Raw genomic sequence first — 21,986 nt, 5'->3', positions numbered from 1 at the left:
ATGAAAGCTTTAACACTTAGCACGCAGGGCACCTTAAGATACCAGAATACAGGGTGTATACAGTTTCAGCCCTCACCTTGGCTCAAGCAAAGCCACAGATATGGCTAACGTTACCCAGAGAAGAGGCTAAGGAGCGCCTTGAGGCCGCCCTGCATGTTTTCAGGAATAAACGTCGGGGAAAGGAGCATCGGACCTCTCACGTCACCCGCTTCAAGCACTTCTTCCCTCCCTCGGCCTCTCGGGAAGGCCGCGCTCACCTGAACAGGATCGCTTCCGCACCTTTCCACCTGAGTCTGGCTGCACAGAGTGTGGTCCTGAAACGAGAGCCATTCCACAGCGGATATGAGGACGCCAAACTATCAGTTATCCGCCCTCTCCCAGCCCCGGCGAGACCCATCGTGAGGCGCATGCGCATAGCCGGACGCTAGGACCCAGCAGTCTAGCTGGCGGGCGCTTCTGCCTTCAGGAAGTCTCGCGGTGTTTGCATTTGAACCTCTGGGCGGGTGCCGACGATGGCGGCGTCGCTCCCGCGACCTGGGAATCGGCTCTTCCGAACGTATGGGGCTGCGGGCGGCGGGGGGCCGCGGCGGCGACCAGGCAGGGCAGCGGCGCAGTGGTTCCCGCCGAAAGACCGGAAGCGTTTATTCAGCAGCAGCAGTAGCAGCGACGCCAGCAGCGGCGGCCCCTCGCGCTCTATCGCTTCCGACGATCCCGACGACCCAGACTTCCTCGGCTTTCCGGTGGGTCGACGGCGGAGGGGCCCTGGCGGTCGAGTCTCCGAGGACCGGCCGAGTCTGATCGCGACGCCAAGACGCCTGAGGCTGCGAGCTCGGCCTCCGCAGAACTGCAGCACCCCCTGCGGGCCGCTCGAACCGCCGCCCTTCTCTAACGGCAACCCGTGCCTACTGAGCCCGGACCTCAGTGCGTGCAGCCGGCCCGGGGACGGCGGCGAGCTGGGCACCAGTGCCTCCCTGTTCAGCAGTCTGGCCTCTCCTGGCCCCGGCCTCCCAGCGCCAGGAGACAGTGTCCTCGGGACCGGCCCCGCCGCCTCTTTGGATGCAGCCTCTGAAGTTCCGAGTGGCTTGTACCTCCCAGCAGCCTCCCTGGACCCAGCATCCCTCCACCGCCTCCAGGAGGCAGCAACAGGAGGAGGCAGGTTCACTAGGTTGGCCCACCAAGCCCATGCCAACCTCAGGTCAGCTCTCTTTAGTGTCACGGACTCTGGAAACCCTGAGGATTCTGAGAGTGGGGCAGTTGGGAGGAATATGAGGGAGCCTTGCTGTGAAATGGAACAGACGGGGAAGAGGCTGGAGAGGCCAGGTTTTTCAAGCATGGGTAAGAAGAGGGCCACAGACCAGGGCTGTTGTCAACAGATTGGGTCTCAAGGGGCTGCCCAGATAGACTCCGAGGAGGCAGATGGTTGCAAGGGCTGTATTGTACCTGGGGAAATCAACAGGCCTGAGAGAACTGGGCCTAGTCGAAAAAGGAAACTGCAGGAAACAGTAGAAACCTCCCTTCTCCATTACCACCAGTTTAAGAGGGACCAAAAGAGGGAAAAAGACTCATCCCTCACCCAGGACCTGACTCATTTACAGAATGCCTCTTGGACCAAAGCCAGGGCTTCCTTCAGTTTCCACAAGAAGAAGATGGTGACTGCTGTGTCGGAAGTATGCAGTAGCTACACCGTTGCCAGTTCTCTCTCTGAGTCCCTCATCTCTGAATATCCAAACCCTCCTGTTACGAACAGAACAAATAGTGCCGTGTCTCCTTGGAACTGCTCTTCCATGTATTTGCTAACCCCGTTTAAGACACTACATGTCACAGACAAAAAGGTATCAGATGCTGAAAAGGTTTACGGGGAATGCAATCAGGAGGGCCCTATCCCCTTTAGCAATTGCCTTTCCACAGAAAAATTGGAATGCTGTCAGAAGATTGGAGAAGGGGTGTTTGGTGAAGTGTTTCAAACAATTGTTAATCACACACCTGTTGCCCTAAAAATCATTGCTATTGAAGGACCAGATTTGGTCAACGGAGCCCATCAGAAAACTTTTGAGGAAATTCTGCCGGAGATCATCATCTCCAAAGAGTTGAGCCTTTTGTCTGATGAGATACACAACCGTACAGAAGGCTTTATTGGTTTGAATTCGGTGCACTGTGTTCAAGGATCTTACCCTCCCTTGCTCCTCAGAGCCTGGGACCATTATAACTCAACTAAAGGGTCTGCAAATGACCGGCCTGACTTTTTTGAGGAAGACCAGCTCTTCATTGTGCTGGAATTTGAGTTTGGAGGGATTGACTTAGAGCAAATGAGAACGAAGTTGTCCTCCATGGCTACTGCAAAGAGCATTCTACACCAGATCACAGCATCTCTCGCAGTGGCCGAGGCATCACTGCACTTTGAGCACCGAGACTTACACTGGGGGAATGTGCTCTTAAAGAAAACCAGCCTCAAAGAGCTCCAGTACACCCTCAACGGGAACACGAGCACTATCCCCACCCGTGGACTACAAGTCAATATCATTGACTACACCCTGTCACGGTTGGAACGGGATGGGATCGTGGTGTTCTGTGACATTTCCATGGATGAGGACCTATTTACAGGTGAAGGTGACTACCAGTTTGAGATCTACAGGCTAATGAGGAAGGAGAACAACAACTGCTGGGGTGAATATCACCCTTATAATAATGTGCTCTGGCTCCATTACCTCACAGATAAGATTCTGAAACAGATGACCTTCAAGATTAAATGTAACACCCCTGCCATGAAGCAAATGAAGAGAAAGATCCAGCATTTCTATAGGACAATGCTGAATTTCAGGTCTGCCACTGACCTGCTCTGCCAACACAGTCTGTTTAAGTAAGTCAGACATGCCTTACAGGCCCAAGCTGAGAGGGTACTGGTCTTAAAGCCCTTGATGCTGTTTTCAGCCTTCATCCCCAGAGCAGGGTGGATTTCCCATTCTAAATGTTTCTAACAACTTTTCAAACAAGAATTTTGTTTCCTAGTAGAAACTAAAATGTTTCTGAAGTTAACAAATGTTCTTTAAAAATAAACTATACATGGGAACAAGTGATTACAATTTAGAAGTCCTCTTTCTGTCAGCAGAGTCCATTCTATAAATGCCTTTCCATATATTCATTTCTGAGCCTTGACATTTCATGTACCTTGAGCTAAATAAATAAATAAGTAAATAAGGAAAGCCAAAGACCTCAACTTTCATACTGATGAGAGCCTGTGGCTGTAGGTACCATAAGGGAACCATACTACAGATGAAGAGTCAACTGAGAGTAAAGAGGCTGTAGCAAAGCAGAAATAGACTGGAGGGAGGAAAGGAAGATGGTAAATTTATAGGGAGAAGTGCAAGAAATATCTCATGTTTATCAAGCTCATTTGCCAGTCACAAAGACAAGCAGAATTTATCAGTTTCAGAGGGAAAGTAAGTATCTCCATGGGTATTAAAAAGGTTTGAATTTTTGCTTATTTTTCACCAAGGGGAGGAAAACGGAAGTGTTGCTTTAAGAGCTGAATGGTTGATATTTCTTGTGAACATGACTTTGGCAATGTGTTCCCAGGTTAACTAAACATGTTTTTACTCCTTTTCTAGAACTCTGGTTTCATACCTTTGAGAATCCATAGTCACTTTGAAAAGAGGTGTGATCATGATAAAGAAATGCCTCTAAGTACCTGAATTTTTGTCACGTTTTTCACTCTTATAATCTGGAGATCTTGTAATTTGATTGGAACACAAATTTGCAGCTGGAATTCGGCTCCAAAGAGATTTTCCCCATGTATCTGCAAAATAAAATCAGAGCGTGGGAAATCAAACTGGTGTTTTGTCACGTTTTTCACTCTTATAATCTGGAGATCTTGTAATTTGATTGGAACACAAATTTGCAGCTGGAATTCGGCTCCAAAGAGATTTTCCCCATGTATCTGCAAAATAAAATCAGAGCGTGGGAAATCAAACTGGTGTTTTGCCACCTGTAACTTTGCAATTATAGGCACTAAGCACTTACATTGAAGAAGAATTCTCTGTAGACAGAAAGCCCCTGGCTTGTGTTCATGTATATCACTGACGGTCTGCAATTGAGACGATATTTGTTAGGCCTCAAGGCCCCCTTCTTTCAAAGGAGCCTGAATGCTACCAAGTGTATACGCTAAGAAAGAGGGTACCAGATCCTTAAGATGAATCAAAGCTGAATATCAAAATGTAGAGTGGCGGTAGGGCAGCTGGGATCAGGTAGGATATTTGAATTCTGTATATTAGGGCTGGTTCTGTGTGTGTCTAATTATCATTCCTCAGAGTGGCCTTACTTTTCTCTTTCCTTATTTCTCAATGCCACAGCTCCTCTCTTCCCTCCTTAGCATTACGTCAGTAACTTTTTGTAGCAAGACCAGCAGGCACTGCTCCCCCTTTGGTTACTACCATGGTGTTTCTAGGACCCAACTGTTAGTGCCCCAGAGATCAGTGGGAGCCTGGGCTTTAAGCAGCCTCCTATCAGTGAAGGACAAGGCCCACATCCACCCCGACCACCAGTTCCCACAAGAGAGAATTCCTGCAGGTGTTGGCCCCTCGGAAGTACTTACTTGGGAAGAACTGCAATGAAGGCATGCTTGAACTGGAGGCTGTGGGTCTTTGTGACCAAAGACTGTTTTCCGTTGAAACTAGGAAATAAGAGTGTCAGTTGACAGCACACCTGCTTTGTACACAGCTACTTACATACCTTGGCTTCTCCGGGTCAGTGAGGGTCAGGTAAGAAAAGACTCTTGAAGATAAGTATTAGAGTGCAGAAGACCATACTTGGAGAAACACTGATTTTAAAAGAGTTTCTCAACCTTGACAATATTGACATTTTGGGCCAGATAATTTTTTGTGAGAAGCTATCCTCCTGTATGATGTTTAGCAGCATCCCTGGCCTCTCCCCACTAGATAGCAGTAGCACCCTCCACCCCCTGCTCCAGGTTGTGGCAACCAAAAATGTTTTCAGGCACTGCCCCTGAGGGGCAGAATCATCTCCATTTGTGAACCCTTCCCTAACACTATACCCTACACCCCCAAACATAGAAGTTTTGCAGATGACAGAACTTCTCCAAAGTTAAATGAACCAGAATTAGAACTTGCGTCCAAGGCTAATTTACCAGACGCTAAGCCAGTTTTGCTTTGTGTGTCACTAAAAGAAGGTTTTCAATATTTCTGATAGCAAGAAGGGAAAGCCAGGTCACTGCAGCAGCATAGGTTCTTTTTGTGGGTTCACTGAGGCTCTTCCTGAGCAGTGAGGGAGCCATAACTCTTAACACACACGCACGGGATGGAGACTTCTTCCAGGGCCACAGCCTGGACCTGCTCTGACACAGACAGTACTTACTTGGTGGCTGTCACAGTGATACTGGCTGTCCTGTTTGGAAAGGCATTCTCTTCTAGCTGCCAAACTACTGAAAAGATTGCCTATTTAAAAAAAAAAAAAAAAAAAAAGTCACGTGGTTCCTCTCTCTACCACCCACAATTCAGATTGCTTCCTACTAACTAAACAGACCTGGGAAGCAATTCATATTCCTCACATTTTTGTAGCACAGGATGCTTCCACATGTATTATTCCATGTAAGCCTCACAATGTCAATATGGAATAAGCTGGGCAGACAGCATTATTCCCTTTGTACAGGTGAGGAAACCACTTCAGAGCTTGCCCACGGCACAAAGATCATCAGTGGCAGATCAGGGACTCCCTTCACAATAGTAACCCTGGGTCTGCCGCTCCTCCCATACTACTCCCAACTTCACTCTGCTGTAATGGGGGTGAACCAGCAGTTTGCGGCTATATCTCCCACCCCACCACTCCCTACTTTGAGAGCAAACTTGGCAGCTCTAAGCTCTGCTGAAGGGGTTGATTACAGTACAGTGTGGAGACCACAACTAAGAGATTCAGATGAGACCGGGAACGTGAGAGACACCAAGTCCAAGTTAGAAGAGTCAGCTGACCAAAACAGACTCACAGACAACCTCCTGAGTATAGGGTGACCAATCTTGCAGTTCATGACCAGCACAGAAGCAGTTGGCTTAGGGTCATCACACCAAATGTCTGGAGAAGGAGGCTGTTAACACAGAAAAGACCCTGTTCTTAAAGAGCAAAAAAGGAAGCATTTGCCTCATACCAATTCAAATATTCACTGATTTTCTACATGCCAGAGCTCAGGCTTTATCTGCCAGGAGTCAGGACACAAATCAGATTTGGTCTCTGTCTTCCTCACAAGCTGGGCAAAAGGGATCAGTAGTAGGTAGTTGAGGAATTTAAATACAAGGCCCAGGGAGTGGTTCTGTAAAGCTGTGAAGGGAGTCCCTGACCTGCCACTGAAAAACAGTATCGAAAGAGGTGAAATCCAACAAGGAGGAAGGAATCTGTGAAGTCTTCATTGGTAGCGAGGCATTTGAACTGGGCCTTGGACCAATGCAAACTTAATATCCTGAGATGGGCTGGAAGGCTAGCACGAGCCAAGCACTGCCACGGAGCCTTTCTCAACCATGGATCTTCATCTGGACCACTGAATACAGAAGGTGATTTCATGGACAATTTTCTTAATTCTCCCAAGGATAGTGCAACACCACTTCCACTCAAGAAGCTTATGAGATAATTTCATTATTTTCAGGTAATCGATGCTATCCTAGCTCAAATAGCCTAAGACCCCAGGGACAAACCTGTAGTTTGACAAAGGCAGGTTTAATGATTGCTTACAATGAGGAAAACTGCACCAGGGTATGTCTGTCTCACTAAACAAAAGCAAAGACAGTTAAAGGATTCCGGGGAAGGGTACAGTTCAGGTGAAATATAAGTAAAGCAGAGTTTTGACAGGCTCTACTAGGTAAAACAGGGCCAGACCCAGGGACCCCTTCCTTGGAAACTATTAGGGTGGATTTGTAAAGTTGTGTCCAGAATGCTTTGTCTGAAGCGCTGTACCTCAGATGAAAGCTTCTCTTCAAAGTTACATATTATCCAGTCAAGAGTGAGATGGTTTCATAATTACAGATAGAACTTCAAGCAGCAAAGTCTCTGATTGCCTATGATTTTAGAGAACACTTTTCAGCGTTACTTCACAGCTGCAGGATGTCCTTGGGAGAATTAGTTTCCTAGTATCTTGCAGCTGGCTTTGAGTCTGTGATCCCAGGTTGATGAATGGCAGGGCAGACTTTTACTTTCCCGGTCCCTGCTAACTTAGAGAATATTTTCCTCTCAGAACCCTGGTTAAGAAAGGCTGCAGGCAAGGAGTGACTGCAGAACGGCATCACTGGTGGCTCTTTAGGCAGAGAATAGCACGACTGAACCCATAGCACAGCATGCAGTTGGACTGGAGGGGATCCATCTAGTTTATTGGATGGACCTGGATGAGACTGGAGGCAGGGAGACCAGTTCAGAGGTTGCCATAAAAAAGCAGGTGTACAGGAAGGGACAGCCATGAGTGTATGTTTCCAAAACTGCCATCATAGTTACCTTCTGTATCCTCTTAAACTGTAAGTTTCTGGGGTAATTCAAAGCCATGCTCGTCATGTAGGAATCTTCCCCAGAGTTAGTTAGGTTAACGTTCAGAGTCAGCTCCTTTGTGAGACCCACCACCAATTCCTGCCTGCACAGCAGTAGGCAAATAGATACATGTTACCAATTTATTTGATCTGTAAAAAACCTCAATGCAATACAATAGCACAATCTTAACTAACTTCTTAAATTGCCTAAAGGATACATTTAGCCTAGATTTTCTTCCCCCTCAACATGAGCAAACACCTGGACTGCTATCCCCCCTCAGTTGCTATGTGAGACGGTGATAATGCTTCCCATTATTTGGTGCTTACTATATGGCAGGGACTGTGCTCGATGCTTCACATCCTCAATTAATCCTCGTAATAACTGTATAAAATAGTATGGTTACTGTCCATTTCATAGAAAAGGAAACAGAAGCCAAGAGAGTCTAATTTGCCTGAGGTTTAACAGTCTCAAAAGGGGGTTGGGAAAATTATAATTAAATACTCTTTCTACTGCCAATTCACTGCAACCCTAGGCAAGGTACTTCATTACACAAATTCATCCATTTCATATATACTTATGGAGTACTTTCTCTGTGCCAGATACTCTGCTCAATACTGGGGCATCTAGGTGGCTCAGTTGGTTAAATGTATGGTTTAAAACAGTCTGTTCAGACTTGAGAAGACTTGGGATTTGTGAGAGCTTCCTTCAGTCCACTGAGGTGCTGTGGGGCCCCAGAGTATAGAACCACTATCCATAACCAAGATCTGCAGGAGAACACATTAGCGATATAAGGAAAATTTCCTAGCCACCTAGGAAATCTGTTCAAAAACAGAATATGAAGCTCTGGGAAGTATTGTGACATGTGTTTTGTTGTTGTGGTAGTATTCTTTTTGTTTTATCAGAACTGAGAAGAGGATAGATTGATTAGCAGGAGAGAGGGTGGGGAGACAACTAGAGCCTGCTGTGGAAATCCATTGAAGAGATGGCAAATGCCTGGGACACCTGGGCGCCCCAGATGGTTAAGCATCCAACTTTGGTTCAGGTCATGATCTCCTGGTTCGTGGGTTGGAGCCCCACGTCGGGCTCTGTGTTGACAGCTCAGAGCCTGGAACTTGCTTGGGATTCTGTGTCTCCCTCACTCTCTGCCCCTCTCCCACTCACACTCTGCCTCTCTCCTTCAAAGATAAACATTTTACAAAATTAAAAAAAAAAAAAAAAAGATGGCAAATGCCTGATGTAATATAGTAGTAGCGGGGATAGAGAGAAGGGATAGAAACCAGATATGGTAAGACCACACTTGTAACCAGAGCAGCAGAGAGAGGAGTCAAGGATGAGCCCTGAATTTTCACACTGGATGAACAAGTGGTCCTATTCGTGAGGGAGAGAACACTGGAGGAAGACCAGAGGGTGGCAGCTGACAGATGAGTTCAGGCAGGGATATAAAGAGAGGTGCCTATGGCATAACAAGGTAGAGATGTTGAAACATCAGTTGGCTAAACTGTTCTAGAACCCACGAGAGAGATCTGAGAGCCACTGTTCTATTTCACAGGGGTTCTTAACCTGAGGGCCAGGGACAGTTTCAGAGGGCCCCAAATGCAAACACTTATGTTTTATGCCTATGTCATCTTCGAGCTTTTTCCTTCGATTCTTTAGGAGATCCATGTCCATAAAAAGGTTGAAACCCCTGAAACATTTGGATGCTAACTAAGGATTAGACTCAATCATACTTTTTGAAAAAAGAAGAGACTGGTTACTATTTACACTAGGGGGTGATGTAGGGCCAGCTGTGTGTGCTATATATATCCCAAGGAGTTGGCTGGGAGGGAAGTTCTTGGCTGTAATTAATTCCTGTTGGAAACAGCTGCATCTGTTTATTAGGCTGGATTCCAAAACACTCAGAAGTCTTGAACTGGATCCTTAGCAATTGGGATGGGCCGCGCTAAGCCATCCACAATTCCTACAAATGTCTATGAAAAGGCTTACCAGGACTCAGGCAACAGCGTTCTTCCACCCAGATGCCAACTCCGGCCAATGGGCCATCAGTGCCGTGTTATGTGTGCAGCACTACTAGCCAGGAAGGGCATTTTAAGACCATCACGTGTCCAAAGTCAAACTCCTTATCTCTTTCTCTCCACCCTGCCTTCCAAAATCAGTCTTCTAAAGGCTTCCCCAATTCAGTTCTTGGCATCGCCATTATTGTGGAGTTCAGTGTGATCCAAGGGAACTTTCGCAGTAATGGAAATAGTCTATATCTGTGCTATTCAATATCACTGGCCATATGTGGGTGTTGAGCCCTTGAAATGTGCCTAGTTCAACTGAGGAACTAAAATTTTAATTTTACTTAATTTTAATTAATTTAAATAGTTAAATGTGACTAGTGGCTACTGTATTGGACAGCACAAATCTAGATGTTCAGGATGAAACCATGGAAGCTGCCTTAGACCCTTCTTTTTCTCTTACTCCCCTGATCCAATCTGTCATCAAGTCCTGTGGGCTCTAACTTCAAAATATAGGCACCTTTACCTGCTACCACTTTGGCCCAAGTCACCATCGCTTCTCACCTGAGTTATTGTAATAGATCCTTACTATCTCCCTGCTTACACCTTTGTTCCTGCAGTCTACCACACAGCAGCAAGAATGAGCCTGTTAAAATGCAAGATCCTGTCATTCGTCTGGCTTCCCAGTTCACAATAAAAGCCCTCATGCAGGGCCTCAGAAGTCCCATATAACCTTTCTCCCTGCCCCCACATTACCTCTCCCTCATTCTACTGCAACCACACTGGTGTCCTGGCCATTCCTCCCACCTCCAGGTATGCTCCCATCTCAGGGAATTTGCAGCTGCTCTCCCTGCAGACACCCACAGAATTCATTCCCCAGTCTCCTCCTGTGTGTACCAAAATGTCACCACAGTGAGCCCTTTCCTGACCACTCCAAAACTGCAATCCACCCCCACCCGGCACTTTCTCCCACCTTCCCTGACTTTTCTTCATAGTACATCTCATCAACATAAAATGTACCTACTATCTTCTCCTCCTAAAACACCAGGAGGGCAAGGCTGTTTTGTCTATGTTGTTTGCTGATGTATCTCCAGCATGTAGAGTGCCTGGCACAGAGGAGATGCTCCATAAATATTTAATGAATTAATTAAGTAACTGGGTTAACAGGTGAGCCAAGGAAGAGGCTACCTCTACCTGGGGTAGTCCTAGGAGCAAGAAACACTAGGGTATGAAAATAGCATTGTCCAGGGTGTCAGAGACCTAGGTTCAAGTCCACCAAATGAGCTCTGTGATCCCACACAGTCCCTCAGCTACTGAGTCTATTCCATAATCTATAAGACAGAAATACAAATCTCTTGCCTCCCTCATGGTGTGGCTGAGGACCCAATGAGGTAATAGATTCAAAGCCCTTTGTGGGCCATGAGGAAAAGTCAAATTTTGATGAGGGGTTTGCCGGGTACACCTTCAGGAGAAAGTTGGTTGCAGTTGACAACTCACTGAGAGGTGGTGATGGCCATCTGTAAGTCAGCAACACAAAACAGCTTATTCGTGCAGTTCTTCTCATAGGGCAGCTATAACCAAACAGAGAGAGGCAGGGGTCAGACCAGGGACACCACCATCCCTGGGAGCTTTGCCTCTCGATCTTCTCCGTAGGACATACCTTTCCTTCCTTAGACTCTGAGAAGTGCAGGTAGAAGGACGTGAAGGCCAACAGACTGGGGTTGTACCCATATGGCCAAGAGAGCTGTGACTGTGACATTCCTTGACCTGTCAGGGGTACGGAGTGTGCTTGGTCTTACAACAAAAGTACACCGGGATTTAGGCCTCTGGCCAAGGTGAAAAATGGGGGGACCTTCATGGAATGGTGGGGGTGCCTGTCACATTTATATCATGGGAATTAAGCAGCAGGCTTGCTCACAAGTCACTAATCTGAACATTTTAGGGAGGAAAACCTAAGAGAAAAAAAAGCTTCCTTAGTCCTTTTAAGTAGAGGCAGGAACAGCAGGAGCAGGAATGGGGGGACACCTAACCCAAATATTGTGAGGTCCAGTCCTGTGAGGTTCTTGTCCCCATGACTAGTCTTCTCTGTAGGATAAATATTCCCCTTGTAATTTTGCCTATACTAAAACAAAATCATTTGGAAAGTTACATAGGGTCCAAAAGGCCCAGGCAAGGTGAACAGCCCTAGTTAAGTTAAAAAAATCAAATTTTCTAAAGGAGCTGGATCTATTTTTTTATTATGAAGGAAGCAGCCAGCTCCTTAACTGGAGAATCTCTGTGTTTATCTCCCCAGCAGCCAGTGACCACCTCAGTAGCTTTCTGCAAGGAATGTTACCATGGCCTGGAGCTGGAATGGGAGCCCAAAGCTAGAAAAGAAACTTACTTCCCAGAGGAGGGAGATGCAGTTTGAAGAAGTCAGATCTTGGAGCTCTATCTGGCTAGCTTAACAGTCTGAGGCAGGTTTTTTTTACTTTTGCTTTTAATATAGCCAAGTAGCCTGCTTTTTCACCCAGGCCCAGTGAGAGAGAGCAGGATTAAAGCATCTAAGCTCCCAGCTAGAACTCATTCTTTGGAAACATCTATGTGCCTAACCTAACACCAAATAATTTCTCCTCACCCATTTCATTAGTGGAATAATTTTTTTTTTTTTTAAATCTCTTTGTTAGGGGCTCCTGGATGGCTCAGTCAGTTAAGCGTCCGACTTCAGCTCAGGTCATGATCTCACAGTTCGTGGGTTCGAGCCCTGCATTGGGCTCTGCGCTGACAGCTCAGAGCCTAGAGCCTGCTTCAGATTCTGTGTCTCCCTCTCTCTCTGCCCCTCCCCCACTCACTCTCTGTCTCTCTCTTTCTCAAAAGTAAATAAACATTAAAAAAAAAAGTTTAGGGGCGCCTGGGTGGCGCAGTCGGTTAAGCGTCCGACTTCAGCCAGTTCACGATCTCGCAGTCCGTGAGTTCGAGCCCCGGGTCAGGCTCTGGGCTGATGGCTTGGAGCCTGGAGCCTGTTTCCGATTCTGTGTCTCCCTCTCTCTCTGCCCCTCCCCCGTTCATGCTCTGTCTCTCTCTGTCCCAAAAATAAATAAAAAAGTTGAAAAAAAAAATTTTTTTTTAAAAAGTTTAAAGATACTTATTGATTACAAAGGGAAATAGTACCCGAAAGGGACAGATCAACATGTTCTACCTCCTATGCTGTGCACTTAGAAGGACACAACTTCACTTCTGTGATACTCCTGTCAAAAATGCATAACTTGAATGTAACCATGAGGAAACATATTCTACAAAATAATTGGCCTGTACCATTGAAAAATGGTGAGACAGACCGAGAAACTATTGCAGATTGAAGGAAGACTAAAGAAAGATGAGTATTGAAAAAATGTAATGAAAGATCTTGGGCCAGAAAAAAAAAAATTGTTTTCTTTTGCCATATAGGACACTAATAGGACAACTGGTGATATCTGAATAAGTTTATACATTACATAAGAGCATTTTATCATTGTTAATTTCCTGATTTTGATCCTCATACTGTGGTTTTATAAGAGAATGTCCTTGTTTTTTAGGAAATATATACTGAAGTATTGGGGTTTAAGAGGGATCCTATCTGTAACTTTGTAACTTACTCTCAAATGGTTGCAAAATATAAACGTGTGATATATATATATACACATACACATACATATATGGAATGTGTGATATGTATATATACACATATATGTATATGTGATATGTATACATTGTATATATGTACACATATATGGATGTGTGACACGTATATATTCACATATATATGTATGTGTGTATATATGTATATGTGTGTGTGTGTGTATATATATATATAATAAGAGAATGATAAAGCAAATATGATAAAATATCAAAATGGTAACTTTGGGGGAATCTAGATAAAGAATGCATGGGAATTTTTTGGACTATTCTTTCATTTTTTAGCAAGCCAGATATTTCAAAATAAAAAGGTTTGAAAAACAGAATGTATATAATTAATTATAATCTACTTATTCATGAAATTTGTTACGTTAGTTCTCCTAATCTTTTCTGAATCATCTATTCTGTCAATACCAAAATTTTAAAAATTATTTACAAAATAAATATACTATTATAAATTTAAGATAAAATTTCTTGCCTAAAAGAATTAAGATGACAATCTTTGCTCATAGGGAGGCTGATTCTCCTTCCTGGGCAGAAGAGCAATGGAAAGAGTCACCCTAGTTATATTATTCTCTTATTTCTATTCACTGTTTGTGACTGATTCATTGGATACTGGCCAAAACTTAAGCCAAATATTTATTTAATTTATATAGAGCATTGTTGTAAAAATATTAGACAGTCATGAGTGTCCTATGATTACCTGGAAATATATGTACGCTACCTGAAGATTTTCTATGTCAGTATGAACTACTTTTGGCGGCTTTTCCTTTTCATTCCAACTGACTGTAATTATTATTTTAAATGTGTATGTTGTCACTTTGATCTTGCTGATGTTTCTATATGCCATAAGACCCTCTAAATGAAGACTGACAGAATACCATTGGGGGCCAGGGTATAGAGAACCAAATCACCCTATATATCAAAGAATCAAGAAATTTGAGGGGTACCTGGGTGGCTCAGTCAGTTAAGCATCCAACTCTTGGTTTCAGCTCAGGTCATGATCTCACGGTTTGTGAGATCGAGCCCCAGGGTGGGGACTGCACTGCTAGCCCAGACCCTGCTTGGGATTCTCTCTCTTCCTTTCTCTCTGCCCCTCCACCACTTGTACTTTCTCTCTCTCTCAAAATAAATAAATAAATATTAAAAAAAAAAAAAAGAAATTTGACTGTTTCTTTTTCCCTCTGACTTCTCGGAGTTATGAGAGAAGCTTCTTGTGACAGACACTCACCAAGTTTCTGGGTAGGTCAGACATTCAGCCTGAAGGCTGAGGTCAGGGCCTGGGTAGGCAGATGCACTAAAGAGCATCCTATCTACAGGAAGGAGCAGGTTGGCCCAGTCCAGACTCCACACAGGACCCCCACCACACTATCACCAGAGACCCTTGCCTAGTCGGACAACAAATTCCTATGCATCATTAAATATGTAGCAAGCACGTTTTCTGTGAACATAAAGGAACTGACCTTGCATGTGGTTTGGAGACTTGTGTTACCCACCAGTAAGGCCCTGGGAAAATGAACACCATCTCAGGAACTCAGTTTCCCCCGTTTAAACAGCAAAGGGCCCAAATACTGTCTGAGGGTACTCCTAACTTTAACATTCTTTAAAGTTAGAGGAACAGGTACTTTTTGGGGGACGGCTCCCAGGAGTCTCGCCTCGCTGCGTCACCTGGAAGATGGTGAAGGGCTCAGTGTAGAGGTCCAAAACAGGGTGGGGATGGTCCCTCTGGCTCTCTGAGGTCTGGAGTTGGTAGCTGACCTTGACGCTGATGCTGGAGAAGCAGTCCTCCTCGCAGAGCTACCACAGAGTCACCAAGTAATACAGGATTGGAGTGGCATGTGGGGGAAAAATGACAAGAATACTTTTAAGTCTGATGTAGTCATAATAAGAAATAAACAATGAAAGTGTTGAGTCAGAAGTCATAAGCCTCTTCCACATAAGCCAAGCTGAAGGGAAACTTCCTTCAACCAAGCTGCCTAGAGCTTTGGAAAAATCTCACTTGATCTGCTCCAACCTCAGGCCTGAAAACTCAGGATGGTTCCCATCCCAAACACAAAGGGATTTTGGCCATCAAGAGTTACAAACCAACTTGAATATTTTTTGGAGGGCAAATGGAAGCCACAGAAGGGAAGAATTGTGGTCACATCTATGTTCATAAAGGTCTTTCTCAAAGCAACCTGGAGGACTTATTAGAAAGGTAAAACCTGGGGCGGCTGGGTGGCTCAGTCGGTTAAGCGTCCGACTTCGGCTCAGGTCATGATCTCACGGTCCGTGAGTTCGAGCCCCGCGTCGGGCTCTGTGCTGACAGCTCAGAGCCTGGAGCCTGCTTCAGATTCTGTGTCTCCCTCTCTCTCTGACCCTCCCCCGTTCATGCTCTGTCTCTCTCTGTCTGTCTCAAAAATAAATAAACGTTAAAAAAAAAGAAAGGTAAAACCTGAAGATGAGGAGATTACTTAGGGTGCCATTGGCCTTAAGTGAGCCTTTCAGTGATGGTAGGAGCTTTGAACACCTGAGAGTAGGTGAGCATGATCCCTAGGTAGAAAATGTAGTTTTTATTTAAGGAAGGCATAGACTTGCTACAAACACTTTCTTAATCCAATTAACACCCTGAACAGATATGTAGTGAGAAGCATAACTTATAAGTTTATTGGAATAAATGATCCTTATAGGTCCTTCTAAGGCTGAGTCCTGACAAACGCATGTCTTTTGTGTCTCCAGGCACCTCTGTCAGGAGTAAACCTTTGTAAATGATACCTTTTGTCTTTATTTTATTTTCTCTCATTCAATGTTTCTGATGTTTACTCATATAAGGGCACTCAGCCCCACTACTAGGTGAGATGACATGAGGCTGGGGTGGGGGGATCCACCGTTATTCCTGATTTGTTGCCAAGAAAAATGTCAGCCATTAGAGCATTTCCCTTTGTGTCCAGTTTCTAGGAAGCTCAGAGACATAGTGTTCAATTTCAGTAGATTTCTTTACTTTGGAGTTCTAGTATAATTAACTCCATCTCCCATGCCATTATATGGTTCTTGATCTGCTAGGATTATTATAATTGTCTAGTTTGTTTTGGGTATATATCCTTCATGGCAAGCATCTCAAATCTTTTTTCTCAAGAAAACCCAGACCCATCATGACTCTCTTCTAAACTCCTCCACTTACCTTTCCCTCTGTGGGAATGAGCAGGAGGGGCTCACAAAGACGGGACACACTGCCATCCCATTCCCTAAGGTGGCTCTGACAAATATTCTTGTCTGAACACTGCAGTCTTTTCCTCTGCTTCGTCACATCCACGTCCAATGTGAAGTTCAGAACTGTGTCTTTGAGGCCTGGGAATGAAGACCAGACCTTCCTGATAAGACTGGGATGGGTAAGCCCTAGACAGAGGGCCCCTAGCCTGCCTGCAGTTCCTCATGAGCCCTTCCTGAGTGGTGTCCCCACCTAGTCCCTTGTGTTGGAATCCCAAGTTTCTTCATTTCAAAAGTACTTTTCTCATGGTCTTCTGGCACCTGGTTCTAGTCCCTCAGTGCCCCAGCCCCAAACCCAAAGCAGCACATTCCCAGGGCTATGATTGAAAGAGAAAACTATGAGGAAGAATAATTCAGAGACTGGGGAGAGAAACCATAGAGTAAGACCTGAGGATAGCGGAGCTGGAAGCACCTTACAGACTACCTGGGCCAACTCTCTTACTGTACAGAATAGAAACCAGGGCCCAGAGAATGAAAGACACTTGCCCAGTGTCACACAGCCACTCAGAAGCTGCTATTCAAGCAATGTGACCTGAATCTTTCATCCTATACAGCTGGAACTGATAGGTCTGTCATTTTCTACCCCCAGATTTGATGAAGGCCTCCTTCTACAGGAAAGCCACTCCCACCTGGGAGAATGCTTTCTGACCTGCAAGAGGCAAAGAGACATCTTAGGTATTGTTCTGGAGAGATTAAACCTTGGGGACTGTTGCTGAGGGATTACTCTGGAGGGGAGCTCTTGGGTTAGCAATAAGTACCTGGGCTATGAAAACCATGCCCATCCTCTGCCTTCTGGAAAGGCACCCAACCAATGCCAAGTATGGGGATGGAAAAAGAGGCCAGGCTTCCAGCAGGTTATCTAATCCCACCTGCCTAGGGAGACACAGTGAGGAGGGAAGGAGGGAAGATGTGATCAGAGAGTAAGAGGAAAGGCACTTCTCAGGAGCCCCTACAAACACATGCACACACACACGGGCACAGGAGAGGGGGATGAAGGCGTGGCTGCCTTTTTTCTGAGTCTTCTTTCAGAAACTCAATCCTTCAGCCTTGAGGAAGGGATCCAAAATCCTTCTGCCCAACAAGGGTCAGATAAATCCCCTCACAGTATGGATTTAACAGCAGACCGCTCTTTTCTGGGACAGTTCCCATTAGGCAGAACCTAACCTCAAGGGAACTAAGCTCTAATAGAGGGATTTCAAGTACCAGGACTTCATAACACTCCCGGCACACCACCACCCTCCCAGTCCTCTTTCTCTGTCCCCTACAGAAGCCAACAAGGAATGACCACAACACTGGGTGGGGGGGAGGGGGGAGGGGGGTCAGCCAGGCTGTCTATTACCTGTCTCGGCAGCTGTAGTCACAGAGCTGATTTCAAAACACAAAAAAGCATTCACACTGCTGTTGAAGCCAATGGGCAGTGCCATGGGGGTGAAGGTCATGGACACATTCAGGTAAACCACAGGTCTTGAGCTAAACAAGATAGCAAAGAGAACCATGAGGAGTGACCACAAGACTTCAGTACTTGGCTCATTCAATTATTCAATGAATATTTATTGAACGTCTCCAGTATACCAAGTGCTGTTCTGCATCTTCAGGATGTAGTAGTTGGAAAAGAGACAAGTCCCTTCTCTAGTGAGAAAATAGACAACAAGCAAATAAGAAGAGACAGGAAAATCCTATGTACAGGTAATGCTATGATAAAAGGAAATAGGGGGCACCTGGGTGGCTCAGTCAGTTAAGGGTCTGACTGTGGCTCAGGTCATGATCTCAGAGTTTGTGAGTTCGGGCCCTGTGTTGGGCTCTGCAGTGACAGCTTGGGGCCTGAAGCCTGCTTTGGATTCTCTCTCTCTCTCAAATATAAACATTAAAAAATTTTAAGAAAATAAAACAGGGGCGCCTGGGTGGCGCAGTCGGCTAAGCGTCCGACTTCAGCCAGGTCACGATCTCGCGGTCCGTGAGTTCGAGCCCCACGTCGGGCTCTGGGCTGATGGCTCAGAGCCTGGAGCCTGTTTCTGATTCTGTGTCTCCCTCTCTCTCTGCCCCTCCCCCGTTCATGCTCTGTCTCTGTCCCAAAAATAAATAAACGTTGAAAAAAAAAATTTAAAAAAAAAAAAAGAAAACAGGTTAGGGTAATAGAGATTGGGGGCTACTTAGTTGGGTGATCAGGGATGGCCTCCCTGATGAGACATTTGAGATGTGTCAACAAGAGCTAGCTGTGTGAAGAGAAGGGGAACCTCCTTCCAGGCAGAAAGCACAGCTAGTGCAAAGGGCATGTGGTAGCAATGAACATGTAAGGAACACAAAGGTCAGCATGACTGGAGCACAATTAGTGAGACAGAAGGTAGTAAGAGGAGATGGGGATGGAGGGATGAGCAGAGACAAGCCATGGGGATGGTGAGCCACGGTAAAGAATTTGGATTTTACTCTCTAAGTGGGAGCCACTGAGGGGTTTTAAGCAGCAGGATAAAGGGACTCCTCTGGCAGCCGTGTGGAGAACAGAGCACGGGAGTGGAAGCAGGGAAGAACACCATGGCAGGTGAAAGATGCCAGCGTCTTATACCGGGAGGCATTGTGGAGGCAGAGCCAACAAAATCTTGTTGATGGGGTGGTGGGAGAAAGAAAAGAGAGGAATCAAGGATGACTCCTGGTTATTTGTCCTGAACAAGTGGTGCCATTTACTTAGCTGGCAAGCCTGGGGAAGGGCAGCTTGGGGAGAATGAGGAGTGAGTGAGAACACGAAGTCCATTTTTAGACATGTTAACTTTGAGATGCCAGACAGCAACAGCCAAGAGGGGCGTTAAATAGGCAGCCAAGTTGGAGCTTGGTGGAGCGCACAGGACAGATAGGTGCTCTGCCAGATTATTTATAGCCACGGGATTTGATAATTCCCTTAGGGATGGAACACAGAAGTTCTGAAAATCATCATATCATCAAAATAATAGCTTTCAATGAGTACTGTACCAAATCTTTGCAAAGATTCTCTCAATCCTCATAACTCTGTGAGGGAGGTGCTGTTGTTATTCCCATTTACAGATCAGAAAAGTGGGACTCAGAATACAAGAACCTGCCCAAGGGCAAATGGTTAATTGAGAGCTGAGGGTCAAACCCAGATGGGCAGATTCGAGAGCCAGTGCCCTCAACAACCACATTTACTCTCTCCCATCAGTGCCTGGTGTCTTCATGGGGTCACTGAAGACAGGGCAACTAGGTGAGGCTGGGACTTGGGACCCCAGGAGGCAGGACGAATCCCTACCGGAGCACAGCTGCCCGGCCCAGAGTGCCCACGGTGATGTCAGCAAGGCCGTCACCAGTGAAATCTAAGCCACCAGCCACCGACATGCCAAAGTAGTGGAGTCCTGAGGCCACCTCTGAGGCTCTGATCCACTGTGGAGAGAAAAGCACAAGGCATGGAGGAGGAGAAGGGGAGCCCTTTTGGGTTTTATTCAAATCAGCATGATAAGCCTTGATCCCCACCCCAGTGAGCCCTCAACTGAGGAACTGAAAAGAGAAGGGCAAGGTTTTCCAGGGGGAATGGTATTTGAATGGAGCCCTGAAGGGCAGGTGGGACTTGACATGGCAAGTGATGAAAGCTGGGGTTGGGGAAGAGCAGGACATCTGAGGACATAGCTAGGGGTCACTGCAGTGGGAACAGAGGGGGTTTGGGTGCAAGGAGGCTTGATGAGGGGCTGGGGAATGAGGTGGGCCTGACTAATCAGACACAGGGCGGAAGATGGCGAGTAGGAGCAGCCAGGCCAGGGGTGGCAGGGATGGAGAGAGACAGGAGCCAGGCCAGGGCTGGATATGGGAGAGAACCATTAGGATATGTGTGGGGGATAGGAGAAGGGGCCCAGAGGAGCAGCAGGTCTGGGAGGAGAGGATGCTTTGGGCTAGGCAGCATGAGATGCCTAGGGGGCCATCCAGCAAGGTGCTCGGGACACAGCTGGACATACAAAACTGAAGTTAGAAGAACAACTGTGGTCTGAGATGGGTGAAAGTGCCCACAAACTATGTAACATGAGAGGCTGGCAATGGAGTCTTGGGAGATGAGGGTTAAGGCATGGATGGGGTTGGGTGGGGGGGGCAGGAGCCAGAGAAGGGACAGAAAGTGAGGAAGGAGAATCTGAGGCAGGTCCATGGTCAGGAATGCCAAAAAAGGGAGATACGGGTCAAGAAACAGATGTTGCCACAACCTCTTACCCCACTGGAAGGGTCTGGGGTGAGGTCCTGGCCTGGAACCTCCAAGTGACTTCTGTCCTTCACTGGGTGCTGCTGACCCTTTGGGACCCGCCTGACACTTAGAACTGGAGCTGACTTGGGGCTCAGGCTATCACATCTAGGGAGGTCAGAATCTCATAGTAGAGGCTGGAGAGAGCCCTGCAGGTTACCTGAGAGGGGGTGGTAGGAAGGCCATCCCAGCGTCCATTGTAGATGTACACGCTGCCGAAGCTGGTACCATCATCTGCCCCAAAACCCTCCAGGGGGGCCCCAATGGCCACATCTGTGAGCTTATCCTGACTGATATCCCCCACTGTTGCCATGGCAAAGCCAAATCGGACATCAGTGAATCCAGGGTACCCACTCAGCGTGTGTGCCAAAGAGAAGGAACCATTCTGTAAAGCAAACAGGTAGCTCAGCCCTCAAGAGGGATGCAGGGTGCACAACCACGGCCATCCCAGAAGGCATGCTCACTGGACTTGTTTCTGATTCTCTAGCAGGGAGGCTGAGGCTCAGAAAAGGCAACGGACCTCCCCAAGGCTACACGGTAAGCGAGTGGTAAGGCTAAGATCCTCCTGCCCAGAGCCTGCTAGGACCCAGAGCCTTCTCCCTCTGCTCCCACAGTTAGGGGTACCGCACTGGCAATTGGGAGGCCCGGGTTCTAGTCTTGGCTCTACCACACACTCGCTATGTAAACTTGAGCAAGTCTCAACATCGTTGAGCCTCAGCTTCCTCATCTGTAAAATGGAAGTGACACAGTATGAGAAACACAGTTACAGTGAGAAACAAGCGAGATCATAGACAAAACATGCTTTGTCGAGCGTGCAGCTATTTGGGATGTTATCATCATCAACATGGGATGATGGGGTGGGGAAAGTGAGAAGGTGGAGCAGGGGAACAAATGGAACAGCCGCCCCAGCTGTCCACCATCCACCCTGCGCACCTCCCCAGCACTGTCCTTCCAAGCAAGGCAGGGCCAGGGCGCTCCCAGCCTCCATCACCTCTGCAGCAGGCTAAGCACCCACAAGCTCAGCAAGTTTGCGAAGATGGAGACTCCCACCTGCTTGTTCAGATGGTACACGTAGACTCTGCCTTCCTCTCCGTGAATGTGGTAGAAAGGAGCAGCCACGAGCAAGAAGTCCGTGGTCCCATCCATGTCAACGTCCACAGGGCACAGCTCAGAGCCAAAATAGGATCCCATCTACAGCCCAGGAGGAGCTCAGCTCACAAGGGTGCTGGGGAGGCCTCCTCTGATACCCCTCAGCAAGCCTAGACTCCTGATCCTGTTCTTCCTGGACTGCCAATTTGGGTCATTCCAGATCAATCTGTTCACCAGAGAAACCTAGAAGCCTGGGTGAGCGG

At 46.6% G+C, this 21,986-nt stretch overlaps 2 protein-coding genes across 2 annotated transcripts in view; one reads left to right on the top strand and one right to left on the bottom strand.

Moving 5' to 3' along the window:
• ITGAE (integrin subunit alpha E) overlaps positions 1-21,986 on the bottom strand; it is a 73,521-nt gene that overhangs the window by 8,656 nt on the left and 42,879 nt on the right. The window contains 14 exon segments of the mRNA XM_030294854.1: positions 258-314; positions 3,686-3,793; positions 4,018-4,081; positions 4,589-4,666; positions 5,368-5,447; positions 5,993-6,091; positions 7,483-7,615; positions 11,007-11,080; positions 14,832-14,960; positions 16,324-16,490; positions 17,749-17,879; positions 19,663-19,793; positions 20,795-21,019; positions 21,685-21,825. Of these exon segments, the coding sequence (XP_030150714.1) occupies positions 258-314; positions 3,686-3,793; positions 4,018-4,081; positions 4,589-4,666; positions 5,368-5,447; positions 5,993-6,091; positions 7,483-7,615; positions 11,007-11,080; positions 14,832-14,960; positions 16,324-16,490; positions 17,749-17,879; positions 19,663-19,793; positions 20,795-21,019; positions 21,685-21,825 (1,617 nt within the window).
• Positions 5-3,165, top strand: HASPIN (histone H3 associated protein kinase). Its single transcript, XM_030294852.1, has one exon. It carries the CDS (start codon positions 513-515, stop codon positions 2,859-2,861), a length of 2,349 nt encoding a protein of 782 aa, XP_030150712.1. The 5' UTR covers positions 5-512; the 3' UTR covers positions 2,862-3,165.

Source organism: Lynx canadensis, chromosome E1, assembly GCF_007474595.2.
Source record: "Lynx canadensis isolate LIC74 chromosome E1, mLynCan4.pri.v2, whole genome shotgun sequence".
Classification (NCBI taxonomy): Eukaryota; Metazoa; Chordata; class Mammalia; order Carnivora; family Felidae; genus Lynx; species Lynx canadensis.
The sequence above is the reverse complement of the archived record's forward strand: the minus strand, read 5'-3'. Positions and strand labels throughout refer to the sequence as shown.

Coding starts and splice junctions, on each gene's coding strand:
- HASPIN (XM_030294852.1), top strand. CDS start 513: ATGGCGGCGTCGCTCCCGCGACCTGGGAATCGGCTCTTCCGAACGTAT.